At 37.6% G+C, this 20433-nt stretch overlaps 1 protein-coding gene and 1 pseudogene across 1 annotated transcript; both read left to right on the plus strand.

Annotated features, from left to right (window-relative positions):
• The first annotated feature begins 9967 nt into the window (after window positions 1-9967).
• On the plus strand, window positions 9968-12333 carry LOC126602886 (GTP-binding protein At3g49725, chloroplastic-like; annotated as a pseudogene).
• A 3895-nt stretch (window positions 12334-16228) lies between these two features.
• LOC126603899 (probable pectin methylesterase CGR2) lies at window positions 16229-18958 on the plus strand. The gene is made up of 7 exons (XM_050270918.1): window positions 16229-16392; window positions 16565-16717; window positions 16908-16947; window positions 17141-17179; window positions 17376-17750; window positions 18124-18179; window positions 18529-18958. Exons 2-7 carry the CDS (start codon window positions 16604-16606, stop codon window positions 18679-18681), a joined length of 777 nt encoding a protein of 258 aa, XP_050126875.1. The 5' UTR covers window positions 16229-16392; window positions 16565-16603; the 3' UTR covers window positions 18682-18958.
• Window positions 18959-20433: the final 1475 nt, after the last annotated feature.

The raw sequence follows: 20433 nt of genomic DNA on the forward strand, positions 1-20433 counted from the left end.
GCCAAAAGACTCTCTTGACTGAAGACTTGGGGGACTACTGTTTATACCATATTTAGGGCCTCGTATATTTGGGCCTTGGGCCTTGTATTTAGGCCTCACACTAAAGCCCATACTTTGTAAAGGAGGAGGAGCCCCTTATTCTATAAAAGGGGACTCCTACCCTCATTCTAGAGGAGGCAAAAGAGCCAAGCCTAAGAAGGCTAAGAGAAGCTATCATTACATTCAGGAGAGACCTCACACCACCGAGGCTCTCCTCTCCCTTCTCTTCTTTCTCCGGGGACTTCCCCCAAACACTTGTATCCATACACTTACAGAGAAACAGAATCAACTATCAGTGTGGACGTAGCCCAAACCTTGGGGTGAACCACGATAACTCTTGTGTCATTTACATTTCATGCAGATTCACGGTTGGATTTACGTTGTTCCAAGACCTCCGGTTTTGTGCATCAACATTACTTACAAGTGAAAAGGAATACCACTAGACCGTAGTACTAAGTGACTACTATTCTCCTATTAGAATTTCAAAAAAAAAAAAAATCACACAAAAAAACCCTGTATGGTGGGATTGAAGGTGGTTACATTCATTATATTTTAAAACATATTTCATAAAAAAAAAAAAATCTTTGCCACTTCAAGGAGGTCGCCAATATGCTCTAGGACTACATTCCTGGCTCAAAATGGCAACAGACGACTCTTTCTCCTCCTCATGTGGCTTTGACACTTGGTCTCAACCGCTTTCTCGAGAGCGAGTCAAGCTTCTCTCCTCCATCAGCGGCAACTAGTACTTTGGCTTGCTGGATCGTGATCTTTCCTTCAGGTGCTTCTTTGTCTCGGACTTGAAGAAGAAGGTCATGGCAGGCCTCTGTTAAACGGTGAAAAGGATGGACAATGGAGGTTACTGCAAGGACGAAGCTAGAGATCTGCATGGATGGGGCATCCTCAAATAGCAAAGTCACAAATTAAAAATTCAAGAATGTACTCAACAAAACACTTATATATTAATCTATAATGTTTTTTATGCACCTTATTACAATATCTCTCAACGCGTTTCATGTTTTCAAATGTTGAATGACAACTTCATTACTACTACCATCAAATCTCTCTCTATAAAGAAATAATCATGTTATCATTTATCTATTGATCTCCCATCCAATTTCTCAATAGAAATTTTATAGGTGAATATGCTCTTCCGATGGCAATAGTGCATAAAAGATTTATACTAATGTCACAAGCAACTAAAATAGTATATTTTTTTTCAACCAAAAATAATTGAGTGGGGGCATCCGCTCCCGCTGAGCCTAAGCTAGCTCGTCTATGGGTTACTATCAAAATGGATTGATTCCATTGGTTTTGCATATTGGCATTGTGTGTTGGATTTTTGAAATAGTTTTTCTGTGTTCAGCTTTCTATGACTTTACTAGTCCCATTATTTATTTTCAGATCAGGCTTCTTGTTGTGCCTTTACGTTTCACTACTAAACCAACTATTGTAAATGAAATTTGAATGTGAGATCTTGTTTGTACATTAAAATGCGTAATTTGAATTGGAATGCAAAATTAAATAAAAAGACAAAAAAATTTGTTAATGGGCTTTCACGGGTAAAACGGATGAAACAGGTGACCAATGATCTTAACGGGTTGGGTTCATGTGACCCTTTAGCTTAACGGATTGAGTTCGAGTGACCCGTTAACTTAACGGGTCAGATGAAACCCGACCCAAACCCAATAAATCCGACCCGTTTACAGGTCTACGTGCAAGCGTGTGGCAAGAGGCTAATAATTTTTTAAGTGTCCAATACAACACTTTTATAAAAAGGGATAATACTTGCATCCCCTGTGTGGGGATGCACATATCTCCTATTTGCAAATAATGTTATATGATCGAATAAATCAACGACCGGAACCGTTTAATTTATTAATCTTCATTTGGAGATCGTTCTCTCAATATAGATAACTAAATGAACTCCGATTGCATAATTTTTGTAGCGGTAATCTTTAAATGAAGATTAAGAAATTGAACGGTTTTGATCGTTAATTTTTATCAGTCAAAATACGTTATTTGCATATGAAAGAATATATGCATTCCTCACTTAAACGAATGCAAGTACTATCCATTATAAGAAAAAGGCATAACTTTTATCATTGATAAATTTTCAATTCATTTGTGTGCTAGGAAATGATAAGATTTAGGATAGATGCTTAACCTTGAATACAATATTCCGCGCCACGAAATTTTCTGCAAATAGCTCAAACGTAAAACTGGTAGCGCTACTGCCAGAATCCCCAAATTCAATCGTGGTAAGATGTCAAGGGTTTCCTTCAAGAATAATATAGTTCTCCCTTGGAATCATGACTTTTTCACTGCATGCAAAGAAAGAATATCAGAGCTTTTTCTTTTCTTTTCGTTTTCGATCAATAGCATACTATCATAGCTTGAAATTTATTAAACAACTTGGAAATAAAAACTATGAAAAATATGGTACTTACAAGTATGTCCCATGCTCAATAACGACACGAGTCCACGCTTGGCTATTTGTTGGTACGGAATCAATGGCTGCTTGCACTGTGACAAAATTTCCTATGCCTCGTTTATCGACTGTGATGGTCGTTGAAACAATATCTTGTGGACTGTAGCGTGCATCCATTGTCCTCAGTAAAAAAATAGGGCAAATATGGTTGCTACAAGAGACTCCATATTGCAACCAATACACTATGTAAGCTTATCAGATTGGCATATAAGAAGATGAATATCTCAATCTTATATACATATAAAAGATCAAAATGTTTGAGTGCTTTTTGTACAATGTTCTTGGCTGAAAGGAAAAAATAGAGCAGAAAATGGAAACCAATTAATTAGCATTCTTCTTTTGGATTCTAAAAATTTTATCAGAATTTTTCATACTATATACATATTAATTTAACTTCTTGCAGATAATGAATATAGTGAGTCATTAATCATGCAATTGCATGGTACATAATTAAATTTTTACTTTTATTACATTTAGAGGGAATCTTGAACTTGGATGGATTATAATTATTTTGTTCGTATGGGTTACTTCTGCAGAAAATCTGATTATAATTTAATACACTTATAATTTATCCTGTTACAAAGAAAAAAGAAAATGAGAGAAAGGGAACAAAAATTTGGGAAGCTTAGAATTTTTTTTCCTTTCAAAAAATCTGAAATTTGTTGTAATTAATATTTAACATTGTGTGATTGTGTAAATCTTTGTTTAGGTTTCCTATAATCTAGTTGTACTATCATATTAGGTTTTGTAGTACTTGGAGAGCAAGTATCTCTCTCCTTATGATTTATTGTAAATAAAGGCATTGGTACAAGGAAAACATATCTACAATTTCTCTGAGCCATATTCTCTCATTCCTTTGTTGCTGCATATGATAGCAAAATTATGATGTCTTCAGTCTTGACAGTATTGTACCTACAAAATAAATAAACACCTTTGATCGACGGCCAAAGCCATGCGCGCCCATGAGGCGGGGGGAGGGGGAGGAAGAAGGGGTTAGCCAATGGATCTCAGATGCCTAAGTCAGTTTCTCTTAAAAGAAAGAGAGTTTAAGGCTTAATTCCGTGCAAAAACTTATCAGAAATTGGTGGAGATAGGGTATTTATAAAGCTAGGGTTGGCCACATGTGCAAGGTTTTGTTGTGCCATGCATCGACATTCGATTGACCAAGGTGTGTCATCCGTATGATGGATGATGAAAGAATTATCCCAAGATATTATTTAATAAATAATATCTTGGATTATCTTGTGGAATTCCTAATTGGATTTGGTCTTCATTTAGGAAAGTATAAAGATAGGATTTAGTAATTAATCTTATCTTTAATACCTTCAATTTATCTCCTTGCCATGGGCATGGGAGATTGATGAGGTCGTAGGCAACTGCTTAGACTTCCAAGGAAATTGGACTGCACGTGGATTAAATGTAGGCCACACCATTTTAATAAGGGCATTCTCATTTTTGCTGTAATAGTCCACGTGTCAGCTCCAGGAATTTATCGAATTATTTTTGGCTTCACAAATACCTCGACACTTGTTGTGCTGCGCAGGAAAGGGTATGAGGTTTAGAAATCCCAAGTTGAGTAGACAAGTAGAAAGTTGTTTCTTGATTTGCTTTACATTCTAAGCTTCAACTTGAAGTTAAAGTCTTTTGGGAAAGGAGACCAACAGCCTATCGGACTTATTAAAGTTTACCTTAAGGGCACGTTTACATACCCGTAATCGGAATCAATTTACGAAATTGGATTCCGATTATGGGATACATCTTTGTTTATGTAATCTTGGGGAATCAAAATTCATGTAGGGTCCACACGGATTAAGGAATCCAACTCCTCATTTTGGAGGAATTGGACTCCCTAGATAAGCGAGGTAATTGAATTCTTGGATTGGTGGGGAATTTTGACTTCTTTTATCAATTATGCCCTCACTTGGTTTTTATTATTCCAATATTGCCCTTCATCTCCTTCACCAGCCATCTCACTCTCGACCATTCTTCCTCTCCATCTCCCTTCTTCATCGCCCTTCTTCATCATTACTGTATAACCAATACCATGCCCAGGCCACAAACATTTGCAACCCAAATTTGTCAAATCGCCTCACCCCCACTACCTGATATGACTGTAAAATCACTCCGCCCAAAACCCACCAATTGATTCCATAACACCAAAACTTGAGAAAGAAATAGGCATGAGTAAACGAATTTCTTCAAATTTCAGGGTTCTTTCTTTTGCGGGGTAGGAAAATGAATGTGGCTAGGATTTTGGCTTTTAATTAGATTATAATATAATTTATACACAATAAATCAATATTTGTTTTAGGCCTAATTTACTGAATCATATAAAGGATATAGAGGGAGAGGGGCCGGTGGCAACAGAGAGAGAAGAGAGATATGTAATTTTGAGGTGTGTTCTATTCCACCCCATTGTGCCTTTATTTATAGTAGTAGAGAAGGTTAAATCCTTACCCTATTAGGATTACAACTCTAATAGGAATTAAACTACTAAAGGGAATATACAAGATATCCCTAGATACACTAGAATTTACACAATCACATTCCTAATCTAATAGGACTGCAACACTCTCCCTTGAGTGTGTAAATACTTAAACAAATTGTGCATCAAATATTCATCGATGAAGTAAGTACAATGATGAAGTCGTTGGCACAATGAGTGAATGCAAGTCTTAAATCAACGGAAGAATGCATAAAAGGTAAAACTCACAAAACCTCGCTATGGTAAAACTCAAGGTGGGAGAAAAACCTATAGACTAAGGAGAAAAGTGAGAAGTTGCATTAGGTCAAAACTAAACGTCTTCTGGACCCCAGTGGAAGAACTCACAAGGGTATGATCAGCCCAATATAAGTGCCTGGTTGAAACCCAGTTAGGTAGCAAAAGCCCAGTGGGAAAAATGCTCCTAATCGTAGGGAAAAATAGTACATTGTAATCAAGTGAGTATACTTCTGGATACTCCCCCTGAGTTTGACAGAACTTCCAAATGAGAATTACAACTCTGTTAGGATTACACCCCAAATGAGAATTACAGGAGGGGCGCGCGGCAACAGAGAGAGAAGAGAGATATGTAATTCTGAGATGTGTTCTATTCCACCCCATTATGACTTTATTTATAGTAGTAGGGAAGGTTAAATCCTTACTCTATTAGGATTACAACTCTAATAGGAATTAAACTACTAAAGGGAATATACAAGATATCACTAAATATACTAGGATTTACACGATCATATTCATAATCTAATAGGATTGCAACAATATTGACATTTTAACTTTACTTTAATTGAATAAATAAAAATTTCTAATTAAAATGTTTTTAGACATAAATATAGAATAAACAAAAAAGCAAAAACAAAAAAACAAGGGCAATTTAGTAATCATACTGATTTCTATTCCAATTCTGCTGAATTTGTAAACAACTTAGTTTCATTTCTATTCTGATTCCTCAACAATTAAGTAAATAGCTTCAACAGGAATCTGATTCTGGCTCATTTTCATTCCAATTCCCCCTAAACTCAATTCATTCTCAATCAAATTCCTCTTATTTTGATTATGGTTGTATAAACATACAATAAGTAGAGAACTAAATAAACCCAGAGAATAATTATTCTCTCAACAAGTAAGAGAAAAAACCACTGGAAATTGTACCCTTCCTGTAGTCTTCTTTAGCCCTGCTAAGAGTTGATCATCATCATTGTTTTCTCCGTTGCCGCACCAAAGGTAGGAAAAATCAAACTTTTTTTTTTGTTTTTTTATTGTAGGAGCCATGCCTGGCTCGGTGGTGCGAGGAAAAGAGGTGGCGCGAGCCAAGAGATTAGGTGGACTAACTCGGGCCGGGTTTACATGAAAGAGAAGATAGAGGAATCTGGACCTTTGGGCCTTACTGGAAATGGAGATAAGAGATGGGAAGGCCACGAAAAGTTGGGCCTTGTGGACTGGACTGAAAGTGGAGGAGAGATGCACGGGCCTGACAAGAAGAAACAGGGTTGTTGGGCTTGTCTAATGTTGGGTTTGGTATGTGAGGGAGAAGCCAGCGCAGACTGGGCCTCTGCTGGCTTTGACTTGGGCCATATGGTCTGGCGTTAAGGCGTTAGTTTTCGTTGTTTGCCTTATCTTTTTTTTTTCTTCTTCGAGCAGTATTTTAAGCATTCCTATTGTGTTTTTGTGCTGGACTTCTTCAATATGCCTCTGTCTGCTCGTAAGAGTGATGAATATCCTTTGCCTAAGTACCGTAAAGGCGGGTCTTCTTGTAAAGTTAGCTACTTTAACGCTACTCAAGTTAAGATAGGTTGTAAAGACCTATTTTGGGACTCTCTTGAGACGTACAAGCATGCAATCCTATTCAGAATCTGCGTGAAATGGGTAAGGGAGGGTAGCAATCATGATTTGTATGTTGAGGTTGCCAAAGCTGGGAAGAGAGCCATTAAGTTCCACCCATACTACTTAGTACTGGGGTTCACCTTTGCCATGTCACACTTCTTTCAAGAGGTGCTCCATGAGGTCTGCTCATGCTCAATGCTCCCCGAATGTGGTTCGCATGATGGTGGGATTCTAGAATCTAAGCAAGTTCTTCGACCTGGACTTGACCATTAACGAGTTATGATAGTCATTCGATATCAGCCGCAGGCCCACATTGATGGACTAAGGTAGCTGATATTCCGCCATAGGCTTTTCAATCTTTCAAGCAAATATTTATATTTTTAATTTTTTAATAAAGCTTACCTGACGAAAATTTTGTTAGCTTAAATGTATTTTATTATTTCCTTTTTTCATAAAATACAACTTTGCTCGATAATTTGGTCCGACATGTTAGGTTTGTCAAGCAAAGTTGGTTGTTGGGGTCTAAAATTTTCACCAACAAGTTCAATTGTAGCTCAAGCCCAATTGTTGCAAATACGTCGCAAACTGAGTTTAATTTATGCAAAAAGTGTGAAACGAAGGGTATGTGAATTTACGATCACAACATGCTAATAAAATAATAATTTACAACAACTGTATAATTGTACCAACCCATGCAAATCATGCGTATTTATTGTGTCAAGCCATGGTATACTATTAACGTTATAAATGATGCCACGCTGCATGCTTGGGTTAACCTAAGCCATATAACGGGCTTGCCAAATGGATTGTGGTGTGGATGGTTACAGAAGTTTATTGGGCCTATCTAGAATGAGGGTTGTGAAAGATTTTGGGCTGCTTGGGAGCACCAAAAATCCAAGTTCATGATTCTAATTCCATTTGGCTAAGAAAAAAAGACAAACCAAATAGGACATTTAGGAAACAAACAAAACCAGAGCTAACTAAACCAAATAAAAAACGAGATCACGTTTAATCTAAAGCCGTGTGCCTTTTTAATAAGTAGAGAAAGAACCTTTCCCTTCCTAGCTAATACAGGAAAACGAGAGAGAAAATAGAAAAAACATTGCCAAAGATGGAGTTTTTTGTGGAACTTGGTGCAGGATGAAGGCATTTTAGGCAGTGTGTTTAGCCTAGGCTTCACAAGGCTACCAGTCTCCTGTATCGTTATACCAAAGAGGAGTCTTATAGTTGCAACTATGGAAAAGGAAAAGAAGACTTAGCAAAAGCCGGAAGAAACGACAAACCAAAGATTCCCAAGCTAGAACATGCGAGAATCCCTATACATTTAAGAGGTCAGTACATTGAAAAGAGGAGACCAACAAGGGAAGAAGGGGACGAACAAGGGTAAGAACGCACTAAGCAGAGCAAACTTTCTCTAAGTGTAGGAAACCCTAGTTCTTGAGTGATAAGTTTTCCTTTTATTCTAAACCTTCCCTTAAGTTTGTTAGGCTCTGTAAAACTGCCAAAGTATTAAAAACCTTAGATTATCCATCCTTAAACCATGCATGCAAGTTTAGGCCATTTTTCATGCTAAACCAGTGAATTCAACTCCAAGCTTCACTCAAGAAAGTTACAATTCATTGAATTTGTTCAATCATTGCTAAATCAGAATCATTGATTCATCTGGAATGCTTCATAAAATGTGTTAATTCTTTCGAAGTATTTTAGGACTTGATGTCGAAAACGAACTAGAGGAGCTGAGAGTTTCCTCTGAGGCCCATATCCAACCCGATCAAAAGGTCCCCAACATTGGTCAACACACTTTTACTCAAAGAAATTGTCGTCGGAAGATTGGTCGGGCAAAATATCTTTAATCGGCAATTTTCTATTTTTGTTTGGTAAAAATTCACGCAATAAGCTTTGCGCGGCGACCTTTGTCCAGCAAAGTGTTGGTGGGCAAAACTATAGGGGGCGACAAACCATATGGGGCCATAATTAGAGTCTCTAAAAAATATCAAATTGTTAAGGTTTCATTGTTGTGAAAATAGGTCGTAAATAAAAACTTGGAAGAAAATGGCACTTAAACAGACACCATGCTTAATAAGGATACGAGTCTAAACTGAGTTATTTGATGGAATAGAGTCGATGGTTTGTTGCACTGTGGTAAAGTTTTCTCTACCCCTCTTATCGACTGTGATAGTACTTGAAATATCTGTTAAGATCGTATTTCATTGCATTTTCATTACAACGTACATTCAATGTACTCAAGAGAAAGAACAAAACAAATATTGCTGCCAAAAGACTTTCCATATGCATATTGCAAAACAGTGACCACCCAACATGCTTTTCTTGACATAAGAAGATGAAAGATGAAATTCTCCACGCTGATGCTTTTTATATATTAGAGAAAAAGAGTTAAGAGTGCTATCTGCGACTTGTTTTGGCTAGAAGGATAGACTGATTGAGCACATTGACCTACACTATTAGTCTACAGATTTAATTTGGAAATATATAACCACTCACCCATAAAATCTTCAACAAGCTAATTACACTTTCTCATAATTAATAGGGGTTTATATACATAGCACAACCACCGTTAATTGATGCGCCATAAATTGATTTGATCTCTTCCCTAAATGGGTGGTGACTTACTGGTGAGGATTATATACATAGAAACCTGCATGCAGCTGGAAAGTGAGGCCGCAAGCTATATTACGCATATTGTTATGTTTTATTACTGTGATGCAGACCATGCTCTGCAAGCAAATGCTTAGTCCTTTGAGGTCTGGGACTTTGATGTGGTCCACTCACGATGTCAAGTGTAAAACCGTTGTATTGAGCTAAAGGTTTAGAAAGTAATTGGTGAGAATCTATCCCGCATCATAATGCATAAACATAAATATTTTCTACCACTGTGGTAAAACGTCATTTGCTTCATACTTTTGTAATACTCACATATATATTCGAACTCGAATTGACTGAACGCAACTCGAACTGAACAGTTCGGTTCGATATACGACCATAAGAAGCAAAACTTAACATTGAGTAGCCCAACGATCGTATTTGGATTCTCTTGGCCCAAATGAAGCTTTACATTTGATAGCCCAACTCACTGTCTTCCTCATTGAGCTCACTTGTGCATGCTGCATATCAAAGCTGGACGCTCTACTTTTGGAATGGATGGAGAAGCTGAAGTTATTAGTGCCCGAGGGTAATGTATTGTCTAAGTTTGAAAAATTTAAGTAGATAAGAGAATTTACTTAGTTGTTCGGTACATCCGTACTTAGAGAAGATTTTTACTAGATGGATCTTGATTGCAGGAAAGGAAGTGGGGAACGTGGCTTCTTTAGTGGTGCAGGAGAAACTAAACTTCAGCTTTAACGATGAAGGTTCATTCCTCGACTCTAATATCTTATGTTAATCTTTATTTCTGGGTGCTCTAGTTTTATGGGACTTCCACGGAAAGTGGCTATTTCATTAAGCTTATGAAGAAAAAGCACTATTTTTCATAACTGCATCGGTTTGACATGTTACTTACTAAAATATTGTGAGATGTGATATTTCAGCCAATTCATTTCCAAATAGTCTTATGCCTATATCAACCACTAGATTCCAACTAATACAATTTTCTTCATTTTACTTGTTCCTTTGTTTCTTTTTTGCTTGTTTCATTTTATTACCTCTTTTCTTTTCTAGATTAAAGCACAAAGTTTTATGGATACTCGTCTTTTCTTATATATAAAAAATAGAGCTATTGAGCTAGGAGTGGAGTCTAGATGACGATTATAGTATTATTGCATATGTGCTTCCACTTAATCAGACTATAATCTTAGAATTTCAGAAATGAGGAATAGTCTGTTATCACAAATTCAAGATGTTCGTTGTACTCGAGCTGTGCAACACGCTGGTCGTAAGAATCATGGAGGATCTTATGGTCAAGGTTTACCTACTGTTGCTCTTTTTGGGTATACAAATGTTGTATGTGGTCTAATCCATTGTATTTACTTTGATTTTGCACAAATCATCCAAACATTTGATTCTCACTTCTTGTGATAGGGGAAATCTACATTAGTTAGTGCCATCTCAAATAGTGATCTGTACATTGATTCTCGATAATAAATTCCATTCACATAACATGTTATTTCATCCATAAACCCTATGTATTTTAAGCCTTGATGTTGGTTTTTAATATGTTGACGAAGATGTGGTGTGTTTGCAGATTGTTTGCTACAGTTGATCCTAAATTGAGAAGGGTTCTTCCTTCAGGGTATATGACCCTCAATGATAACTATGTTTCTTGTTCTTTGTGTTTTGGAATTGTGATAACGAGTTTTTTCTTTGATGATTCCTAGAATTTGTTTTGCGCTTATTCTGAGTATCTAATCTTTTGGAAGAAAGTGCTCGTGAGTGACACGATCATATTTATATTAGATTTGCCAGTGTAGGTATATAGAAAGCATGTCCAAACTACTTTACTCATTTAGTGTCTTATCATTAATCCTGTTCATTGCTCATAGAAACTACTTTTGTAGCTAGTGGAAGCATTTCATGTAACTTTAGAAGAAGTAGTGGAAACTAACCTGCTTGTGGTATGACTAATTACTTGTCCATTTTATGATACAAATTAATACAGTGCGATTAATGTCTTGCTATTGATATGTCTCTGAGCTTCTGTTTGGTATCCTACATCATCTGATGATATGACAGATAGATAAAACACATTAGCAGAGAGATTAATATTTCTTGTTTGGCCTAACTAATACGCAGAGTGGTTCACAACATGTCACATCTAATAAATGTTTATGTATGCTTGCATCATGTGTTGGATTGTACGGCTCCTAATCTTGATGATCATCGATCGACTGTATTACAAATTCTTGAGCAAATTGGCATATTCAAGGAAAAGCTTGAAAACATGATAGAAGTTTGGAATAAGGTATTGTTAGTCTTTCCACTTGTAAACTTATCAAAATGGAACTAAAAGCTGAAAAGAACACTGATGCAATTATCTGTATCCTTTGGAATTCCTCAGATTGAATATGAGGAGGACAATGTAGATTTTGATGAATGTCTTGTTGGTGGTGAAGATGGGGAGGCTAGCAATGGAATGTGAGCTCTCAGGAGCAGAAATTGATCCGTCACATGAGAATCTTGAAGCTATGGATGACCAAGAAGGTGATTACTCTGATGGTTGGTTGTCATCATTAGATGTCGAAGATCACTGGGGGGGAAAATGGGTCCTATACAACCTTGAAAACTACGGATGACCAACAAAGCGAATATCCCAAGGACTTGTGAATAGAAAAGCAATGGCAATCACCAGTTCAGTCCAGTCCGCATGTTAGAACATCTGCCTTAATGGGAGTTGGGTTGCAAGAGTTGTTGAAGCTCATAGATGAGAAGCTGCAGAAGCTTACAAAGGAAAATGTTGTGGAAAATAGGTACATTTGATCAGAAATGGAGGACTCCTTGCATAGAGGAGGACGCTGTAGCAGTTGAACAATGATAAATGTGAAGATACTCTTTCTTTCATTTACACTATCTTTGAGCAAAGAAATAGGCTATATATAGCCAGAGGCGGATCCACAGTGGGGTCAATAGGGTCACACGACCCCTTGGAAGCCATGGAAACTACCTTAGAGACCCCTTGGAGATGGTGGAACGACCCCTTGGAGCTGACTGGTGCGACCCCTTGGCTGCACACCAACTGTTCGACGAAAGGCTCCTCGGCGGCTGGGCAAAACGAAGACGAAGGAGAAGGCGCTGCGCGCCTGTTTTTTTTTAAAAGCAACCTGGGCAAAACGAGTGCAGTGTTCTGGAATTTCTAAGTTTTTCAGGTTCTGTTCTTGCGACGAAAGGAGGAAGAAGATGAGTTTCTCTCTCATCCTTTCCTTCTCACGTGACCATCTCAAACTTTCCCATAAAATTTATTTTATAATTTTGTCCAATCACATTTGGATAGCAGTTGACGTTTTCAAAAAGGAAAAATGGGCTGTCAATACCCAGGTTTAAATTTTTATATTAGAGATGGGGAAAAGCAAAGAATAAAAAAGAATAAAATATGGTCTCTGTTTGTGAGTCTCTTGCTAATGTGAGTGATGGAAGGTGTTTGCAATGCTTTTCTGACCGTTGGAGGTGTTTGCAATGCTTTTCTGACCGTTGGAGGTGTTTGCATTGCTATCATCAAAGCAATGCCAGACATTTACAAATGTAAGCCACCCATATAACTTGACAGCACGTTAAGCGCGTTAAGCCACGTGTGTTTGGTTAGGGGATTTCTTTGATGATAGCAATGTACGTAGTTTGGGGATGTCTGGCATTGCTTTCTAGTTTTTTTATTATGAAACCATCCAATTCATTACATGAGATTTTTATTTTTATTTTTATTTTTGAAAAATTAGATATAATTATTCAAAATATCTTAAGTTATATGGCATATATGCTTAATGTGTTTCTAAATTTTAGACTTCTTAGATATTTTTTTTGTACGTTCAGGACCTTTGAACAAGGATTTTGGAGTAGCTAGTCGCGCTATCCCAATGAAATGACGATATGCATGCCGTTTCTGTTAAAAAAAAATTTCGCGCTACGCGCGCTATCCTTATTGAACTTTTACACTGCGACCCCTTGGGGTAAGATTCCTGGATCCGCCACTGTATATAGCTGATGGCCCATTTACATGGGTAGTCGACAACTATAAAGGAATTTCTCATATTTCACATGAAGCGAAGCAAATACTGCCTTTGATGGGAGAAGAAAATGAGAAGATTCTAGGGGCCATTTGGTATTGTTTTAAAATAATAGCTTCTAGACAACAACTTATAAAAGAAGTTTGAAGGGTGCTTCGAAAAACTACTTTTATATAAAGCGAGTTGAACCTTTAATGAATATTTTTAATTTTTATAATAACCTCGTTAATTTTTATACTAACATTATTTATCCTTCTACATAGATTTTTTTTCTCTTGGAATACAAGCTGACAATCACCACCTATCATTACAACCACTAACCTTACATTAACACAATTATTACTGTCATCATCATTGTTGTCATCACAACCATAACCACAACTGCCATTACCACCACCATTTTTGTCCTCACCATCACCATTACCACAACAACCATCGCTAGTGCCACCACGACTACCACTGTCGTTGCCACTACCTCTACTACCATTGTAACCTCTGCACCCTAACCACTACAGGCCACCATACCCTCCCTCCTCTTCCCCATCACCACCCATCGCTGTCGTTGCCACCACCCCCAATACTATGTCAATTTTTGTGATGAGCGAGATAGTTGGATAAGTGCATCATAGGAAAAATGGAGTCACTTTACAAGAACTTTGTTTGGGAGTTAGTTCCTAAGCCCAAATACATAAGCTAGTTGGATCCACGTGGGTGTTTAGGAAAAAGCAAGGATTACATGAACAAAATATCATTGGCATGAAAATTCAAAGAGGTAGGTAGGATCAGTGGTAGAATATCACAAGCCAAGTATATCCAGAAGGTGCTTGACAAGTTCAACATGCTAGAAGTATAGGTAGTTTCGACTCATTTGGCAGCTCACTTCAGATTTAGTGACCAACGATGTCTTAAGTCTAAGAAAGAGAAACAAGCGATGAAGAAGTGCCACATGCTAATATTGTGAGCAACCTAATGTATGCAACGGTGTGCACACAACCTTACCTTTGTCAAGTAATCAGTGTCGTTTCCAAGTACATGGTAAATCCAAGAAGGCAACATTGGGATGCAATCAAGTAGATTCTGTGTCACTTGAAAGTCTTGGCGACCAGGGATTTTGTTTGAAAAGCAGAAAGAAAATTCATGGGTGTTGGGGTACGTTGATGCCGACTATGCAGGGGATTTGGACAAGAGAAGGTCTACCTCAAGTTATATTTTGCGTAGGTGGACTGATTAGTTGGAGAGCACTATGCAACCAATTACAACTTTGTCGACCACAGAAGTATAATATATTGCTCTGGTTGAAGTTAGAAATGAGGCAATTTGGCTTAATGGCTTGGTAAGCCAAATAGGAATCACTCAGGATTTCGTGAAGCTGAAATGTGATAGTTAAAGTGCCATTCACTTGGCAAAGACTCTAGTTTTTCATGGAAGATCAAAGCACATTGAAGTGAGGTATTACATGATGGCTAAGGATATTTGGTTGAAAAGGTTTACACGGATGACAATGCCGCATATTTCTTACCAAGATAGTGCTAGTAAAAAAATTCAAGCATTGCTTGAACATAATCAATCAGGTTGATTGAGTAAGGGATGGAGCACTTCTTCACTTGAGGTGCAATGAGGAAAAAAGAAGTCTGCCAAGGTGAATGTTCTTGAAGATTTCCAGAGCTGCTTCATAAAGGTTCAAAGATACTCTGGAGTGCAACAATCAAGACTTGGTTTGACTCACCAAGGTGGAGATTGATAAGAATTGGCTTGTCAATGTTAGTGTCTTAATTTGCTTTGAATTGTATTTGGAAAGCTAAAGGTGCACATATTCTTGTCCTGCAAGGATTAAGAAAGAAATAAGTTTTCTTGTACAATTAGATTAGGAACCCTAAAAATAGAAACAAAATAGGAATGTAAGTGTAGAGTAGGAAACTTAATATGAAAAAGGCATGTAAACTACACACTACTTATAAAATAGGGTTGGGGGTTTAGAAAAAAGAGAGAAGAAAACAGAGACAACCGTGTCAAAGGGATTAGTTATAGGGTTTACAAAAGCACCATGCGCTCTATTATTAATTCAAAGAAGCGTAAATGAGAATTGGACATAGGCAAAAGTTTTGCCGACCCAATATATTTCTTATGTGTTTCTAGTTATTCTCTATTTACTAAGTTTAGTTTGTTATCGGTTACATTAAATAACACGTTCCATAGAGAGTTGAATATCTTATATGGAAAACATTGTGCTCCCTTCAATACACTTTATTATTTTTAATGAACAATATTATCTACACTATAGGAGTGAGAGAGATGACTCAGCCTCACAATGAACTAGCAATAATGTGGTTCAAATTCGCTTTTGACGAAAATTGAGCTAAGTTCAAATTCTTCATTTTATAATCTAAATTGAATTAAAATATCGCTTGAATTAGGGGAGAAAACCTTATTGTTATCTTTTTAAGTAATGCTAAGAATACTAAATTTTTTAAATCAAATTTACGAACTAAATGATGTGGTTGTAAATATTTGGATTATTAATTAAATATCGATTAACGTACTTATTTCTTATTAATAACACATTATTTGATTTGTAATTTAGTTTAAAAAATTTAATCTTTCTAATATTATTCTATCTTTTTAGTACAGAATGTCCAAAGTATCCTTTAATTATTTGCAGGAACAAAAACAAGATCCCGCCGACACAATGCCAATGCCGCGTGCTATACACCCATACAAATATAAACATGCATTCCCACTTGCTCAACTCTCTCTCTACTGCTAAAAGCAAAACGATTTTGTTTTCTGAAAAAAAAATCCACAGATCTAAGAACCAAAGCCATTGCTCCTGATCAAATCCCTATTGTGCTGCTCCCGTTCGTCGATCTGAATCTGAGGTAACTCCAAAATTCGATCCAATTTCTCTGTTATTTGCAAAATTCAACTTTCTGTTTGTTTCGCGGGAAAATTTGAGAAGATCCAAATCGAATTGGACTTCGAAGCTTCGGTTCACATTCATAACAGTAGATATGGATCTAATCCATAATCTGTAATTAATGCTGTGTACAGTAATTTTCGGATTCGTCTCCTATTAAAGAAGCAGCAGTCATGTCGAGGAGGACGGTGGGATCCACGCGCCGCAATGGGAGCTTTCCGTTTTCCGGAGCCTTCAACTCTAAATCGAAGTCGTCGCCTTTGTTACCCATTGGCCTTGTAGTCGTGGTAAATTTTTTCGATTCGAATTTTCGACTTCTTGTATGCCAATTCATTGTAATGTAGTTTCTGTTCAGTGTTCAATGGGTAGCTCCTACATTGTTTAGAAATTCGCTTTTAAATTATGACGACGAATGGGAAAGATTACGAGTTTCGCGTTGTAACTGTGTTTTGTTTTGGTTTTTGGTTGAAATTTCAGGGAGCCATTCTTCTAATCGGCTATGTTTATAAAGGATCAGGTTTGTGTTAAATTGAATGCATTAGCAAATCCGATTTGCATTTAATGGTGTGAATTTGTTAATTCGATCTGCTAGCTCTGTAATCATTATATTCAGATGTCGGTGGTTCTCGGAATTTAATTGCTTCCTATTTTAAGATTTGGATACTTACACATGAATGTGCTGATCGAAATGTTTGTTCTTGAAAATTCAGGTGTCCTCGGGGGTGCCAAAGTAGTTAGTAGAGTTGAAGGTGAGTTTGTGGTCCTTTCTGCTTGTATTGTTATGTTCATGTTGTACAATTTATCATTCCTGATGCTGGACTTTTTCGTTTGTGTGGAGTGCGCTTGTTTGGGTTGATGATTTTTGTATTTTTACAAGTGTTTAGCGATTACTATTTCTCACATACTTGTAATAATAGCATTTTTGTCATTTGCTTCTATAATCAGGAGACTTCTCATGCACGCTAGAAGTTCAGAGAGCAATACCTTTCCTAAAGAAAGCGTATAGTGGCAGCATGCACAGAGTTTTGCATATTGGCCCTGATACTTGTTCAGTTGTATCTGCATTGTTGAAAGATGAGGAAATTGAAGCATGGGGTGTAGAACCATATGAGATAGAGGATGCTGATAGGACTTGCAGGAGTCTTGTGCGCAAAGGCATTGTGCGGGTGGCTGATATAAAGTTCCATCTACCCTATAAAGCGAAGTCCTTTTCTCTTGTGATTGTCTCGGATGCTTTAGATTACCTCTCTCCGAAGTATCTGAACAGGACTCTTCCAGAATTGGCAAGGGTGTCTTCTGATGGCCTTGTTATTTTTTCAGGTATATTGTTCTATAATGTTCATATAACTTGGGCAGTGTTAACGTTATAAAGCCTTCGTATAGTTTGTTAGCAGGAGTTTATGTCCGGAACTAATTAGACTCATATGAGATAAATTGCACTTTGTCAAAAGATTCACAATGATATATTGCACTCTAGTACTTCTCTTTTGATTAATGCCTCAGCATACCATGAATTTGGAGATGTTTAGCCGTTTTAGTTCAGCCAGAAATACACTGATACAAGTGTTTCTGACTCTATGTTCGTTAACCTTTTTCTATTCCAGTAGAAAGTAATTTGTTTTTTTTTTTTTTAATCTTTTGATTTTGGTAACAATCATTTCTAATTTCAATGCTATTTTACTTTTATGTTTAGGTTTTCCTGGCCAACAGAAAGCTAAGGTTTCTGAGCTATCCAAATTCGGACGTCCAGTAAGTGATCATATGCTGCCTTTATGATGTCATCCTGCTACTTTGTAACTGTTGGATTACTACTCTTACGTATGTGGGGTTTCCTACATTCTGTAAAGTTGACGGTCATTACTCCTGCTGCTTATCGTTTGCTTGAGTTTAAAATGATAAGCATGATTCTATCCAAGTGCATTAGTTGGTAAAATGAAGGGGCTATATAAACCCTAATCCTTCTTTTAACTTGAAATAAGTAAAAGATATGCTAGCGATGTAGCATTTGTGATCACTTATGGTCCTTTTTTGGTTGTTTAGTCATCAGTTTGTATTGCTGGTTGACCTTATGGCTGATATTATCTTTGTTTTCTGTTAGGCCAAAATGCGAAGCTCCTCTTGGTGGATACGTTATTTTGTCCAGACCAGCTTAGAAGAAAATGAAGCTGCCAACAAGAAGTTCGAGCAGGCCACATCAAAGGAATCATACCAGCCAAGCTGCCAAGTGTTTCACCTTAACTCATATCACTAATACACTATCATAGCATCATTTATTCACAAGTTTTGGTATGCGCAACATGGCTGATACAGGTAAAATTTGTTTTAGCTGTCGTATAAAAACAAGCCCTCTACTGGGTTAATTTTTTATTTTTATATGATACTTTAAGGACATCGACTTTTGTTGTGAACGATATAGTCACTATTGATTGACATAGTTGATTGAATATACAAGGTGATTTGTATTAGGCCTCGAACTGATCTGTATTCGGTTGATATAAAACGGTTGTATCAAGGAATTTTGTTTTACATACCATGCTTTATTTCTTTCTCGGAATCTTTCAGCTCCACTTCTTCACTAGCAATTTTGTTTGTCTGGCTTGAAAAAAGGTCTGTTCTATAGCTGTAGGAGACTAATTGTAAGGAAAAATCAGTGACATCGTGTTTGCAGAAGCCGCAACTTCATTTTATGGAGAAAGAAAACTGAAGTTCACATACGCTGTCACCAATAATCCGCACAAGAGCAATCCGTCCTTAAAGCAGTGAAACCTGTGGGCATCTCGCACGGTGATTTCTCTCCCAGCCTTGGCAGGGATAAATTTGATTGCATTGTGGCAGTCCCCACTTTATTGTCGAGAGCAATCCAAGCACAACCGCTAGCTTTTCGCTGTGATGACCTAACCTTATCTCCCCCTCTTCTTGCACAGACACATCATCCTTTACCAAGGTCCATCATAAATCAGGCACATAGCCCGCTCGCTTCTTCTTCCTTGACATCTCCTCCAAGTATTCGTGAATTTCTTTGATCATCGGGTGGTAAATCTCTTCAGCCACAAAAACATGTACCCTCGTATTCACCTCGATCCAACCACAACCTGGTTTCTTCTTCACTCCTCTATCTCGCATATGCTTTCTAATTGTTGCTACCTCTTCCCATTTGCCTGCTTTAGCAAATATATTTGACAGCACTACGTATGGAGCAGCATTTAGAGGTTCCAGACCGACGCATTGCATTTGCCGGGAACAATGAAGAGCATCTTCAGAGTACTCATCATTTTGAGAATACCCAGAAATCATCGTGTTCCAAAGAACCAAATCCGGAAAAGGGATCTCTTGAGACACTTTCCAGCATTCCGACATGCCACCAGCACACCTTGAATATAAATCAATCAAGCCACTCCCAACATGCGAATTCTGGTGGAAACCAGTTTTGATCAACTTAGCATGAAACTGAAGTCCACCCAACAAGTCCTCCACACACGTAAATGCAGTCAAAACACTTACCAATGTAAACATGTCGACATTGAACCCCCTCCGAACCATTTCCTGAAACAATCCCAGCGCTTTCAGTCCTTGGCGGTGCTGGTCATACGCCACAATCATCGAATTCCAAGACACTTCATCTCTCACCTCTCCCATCACCAAGTACACCCACTTCGCCTCTTCCAAAAACCCATTTCTACTGTAGTAAGTTGCAAGAGAACTGTTTACCGAAACATATGAATCAAAGCCACCTGACACGACCACGGAATGCAGTTGCCTAAGCAAACCGACATCATCGCCACAGCCCGTGATCACAGCAGAGATGGTAAACCCATCCTTGTCAAGACCCAAATTTCTCATCCCAGCGAACAAGCTCAATGCCGGCTCAGTCTCTCCCCTATCGGCATAAGCAGAAATGAGGGTGTTATAGGAGACCAACACTCAACTCGAATCGTTCAACCCGAAAACTAGGTATTTTGGAGGCAATTCTTCGGCTAGAAGGCTTAACTCCCCGTGCAATCAA

The sequence above is a fragment of the Malus sylvestris genome, chromosome 15, assembly GCF_916048215.2.
Source record: "Malus sylvestris chromosome 15, drMalSylv7.2, whole genome shotgun sequence".
Taxonomy (NCBI): domain Eukaryota; kingdom Viridiplantae; phylum Streptophyta; class Magnoliopsida; order Rosales; family Rosaceae; genus Malus; species Malus sylvestris.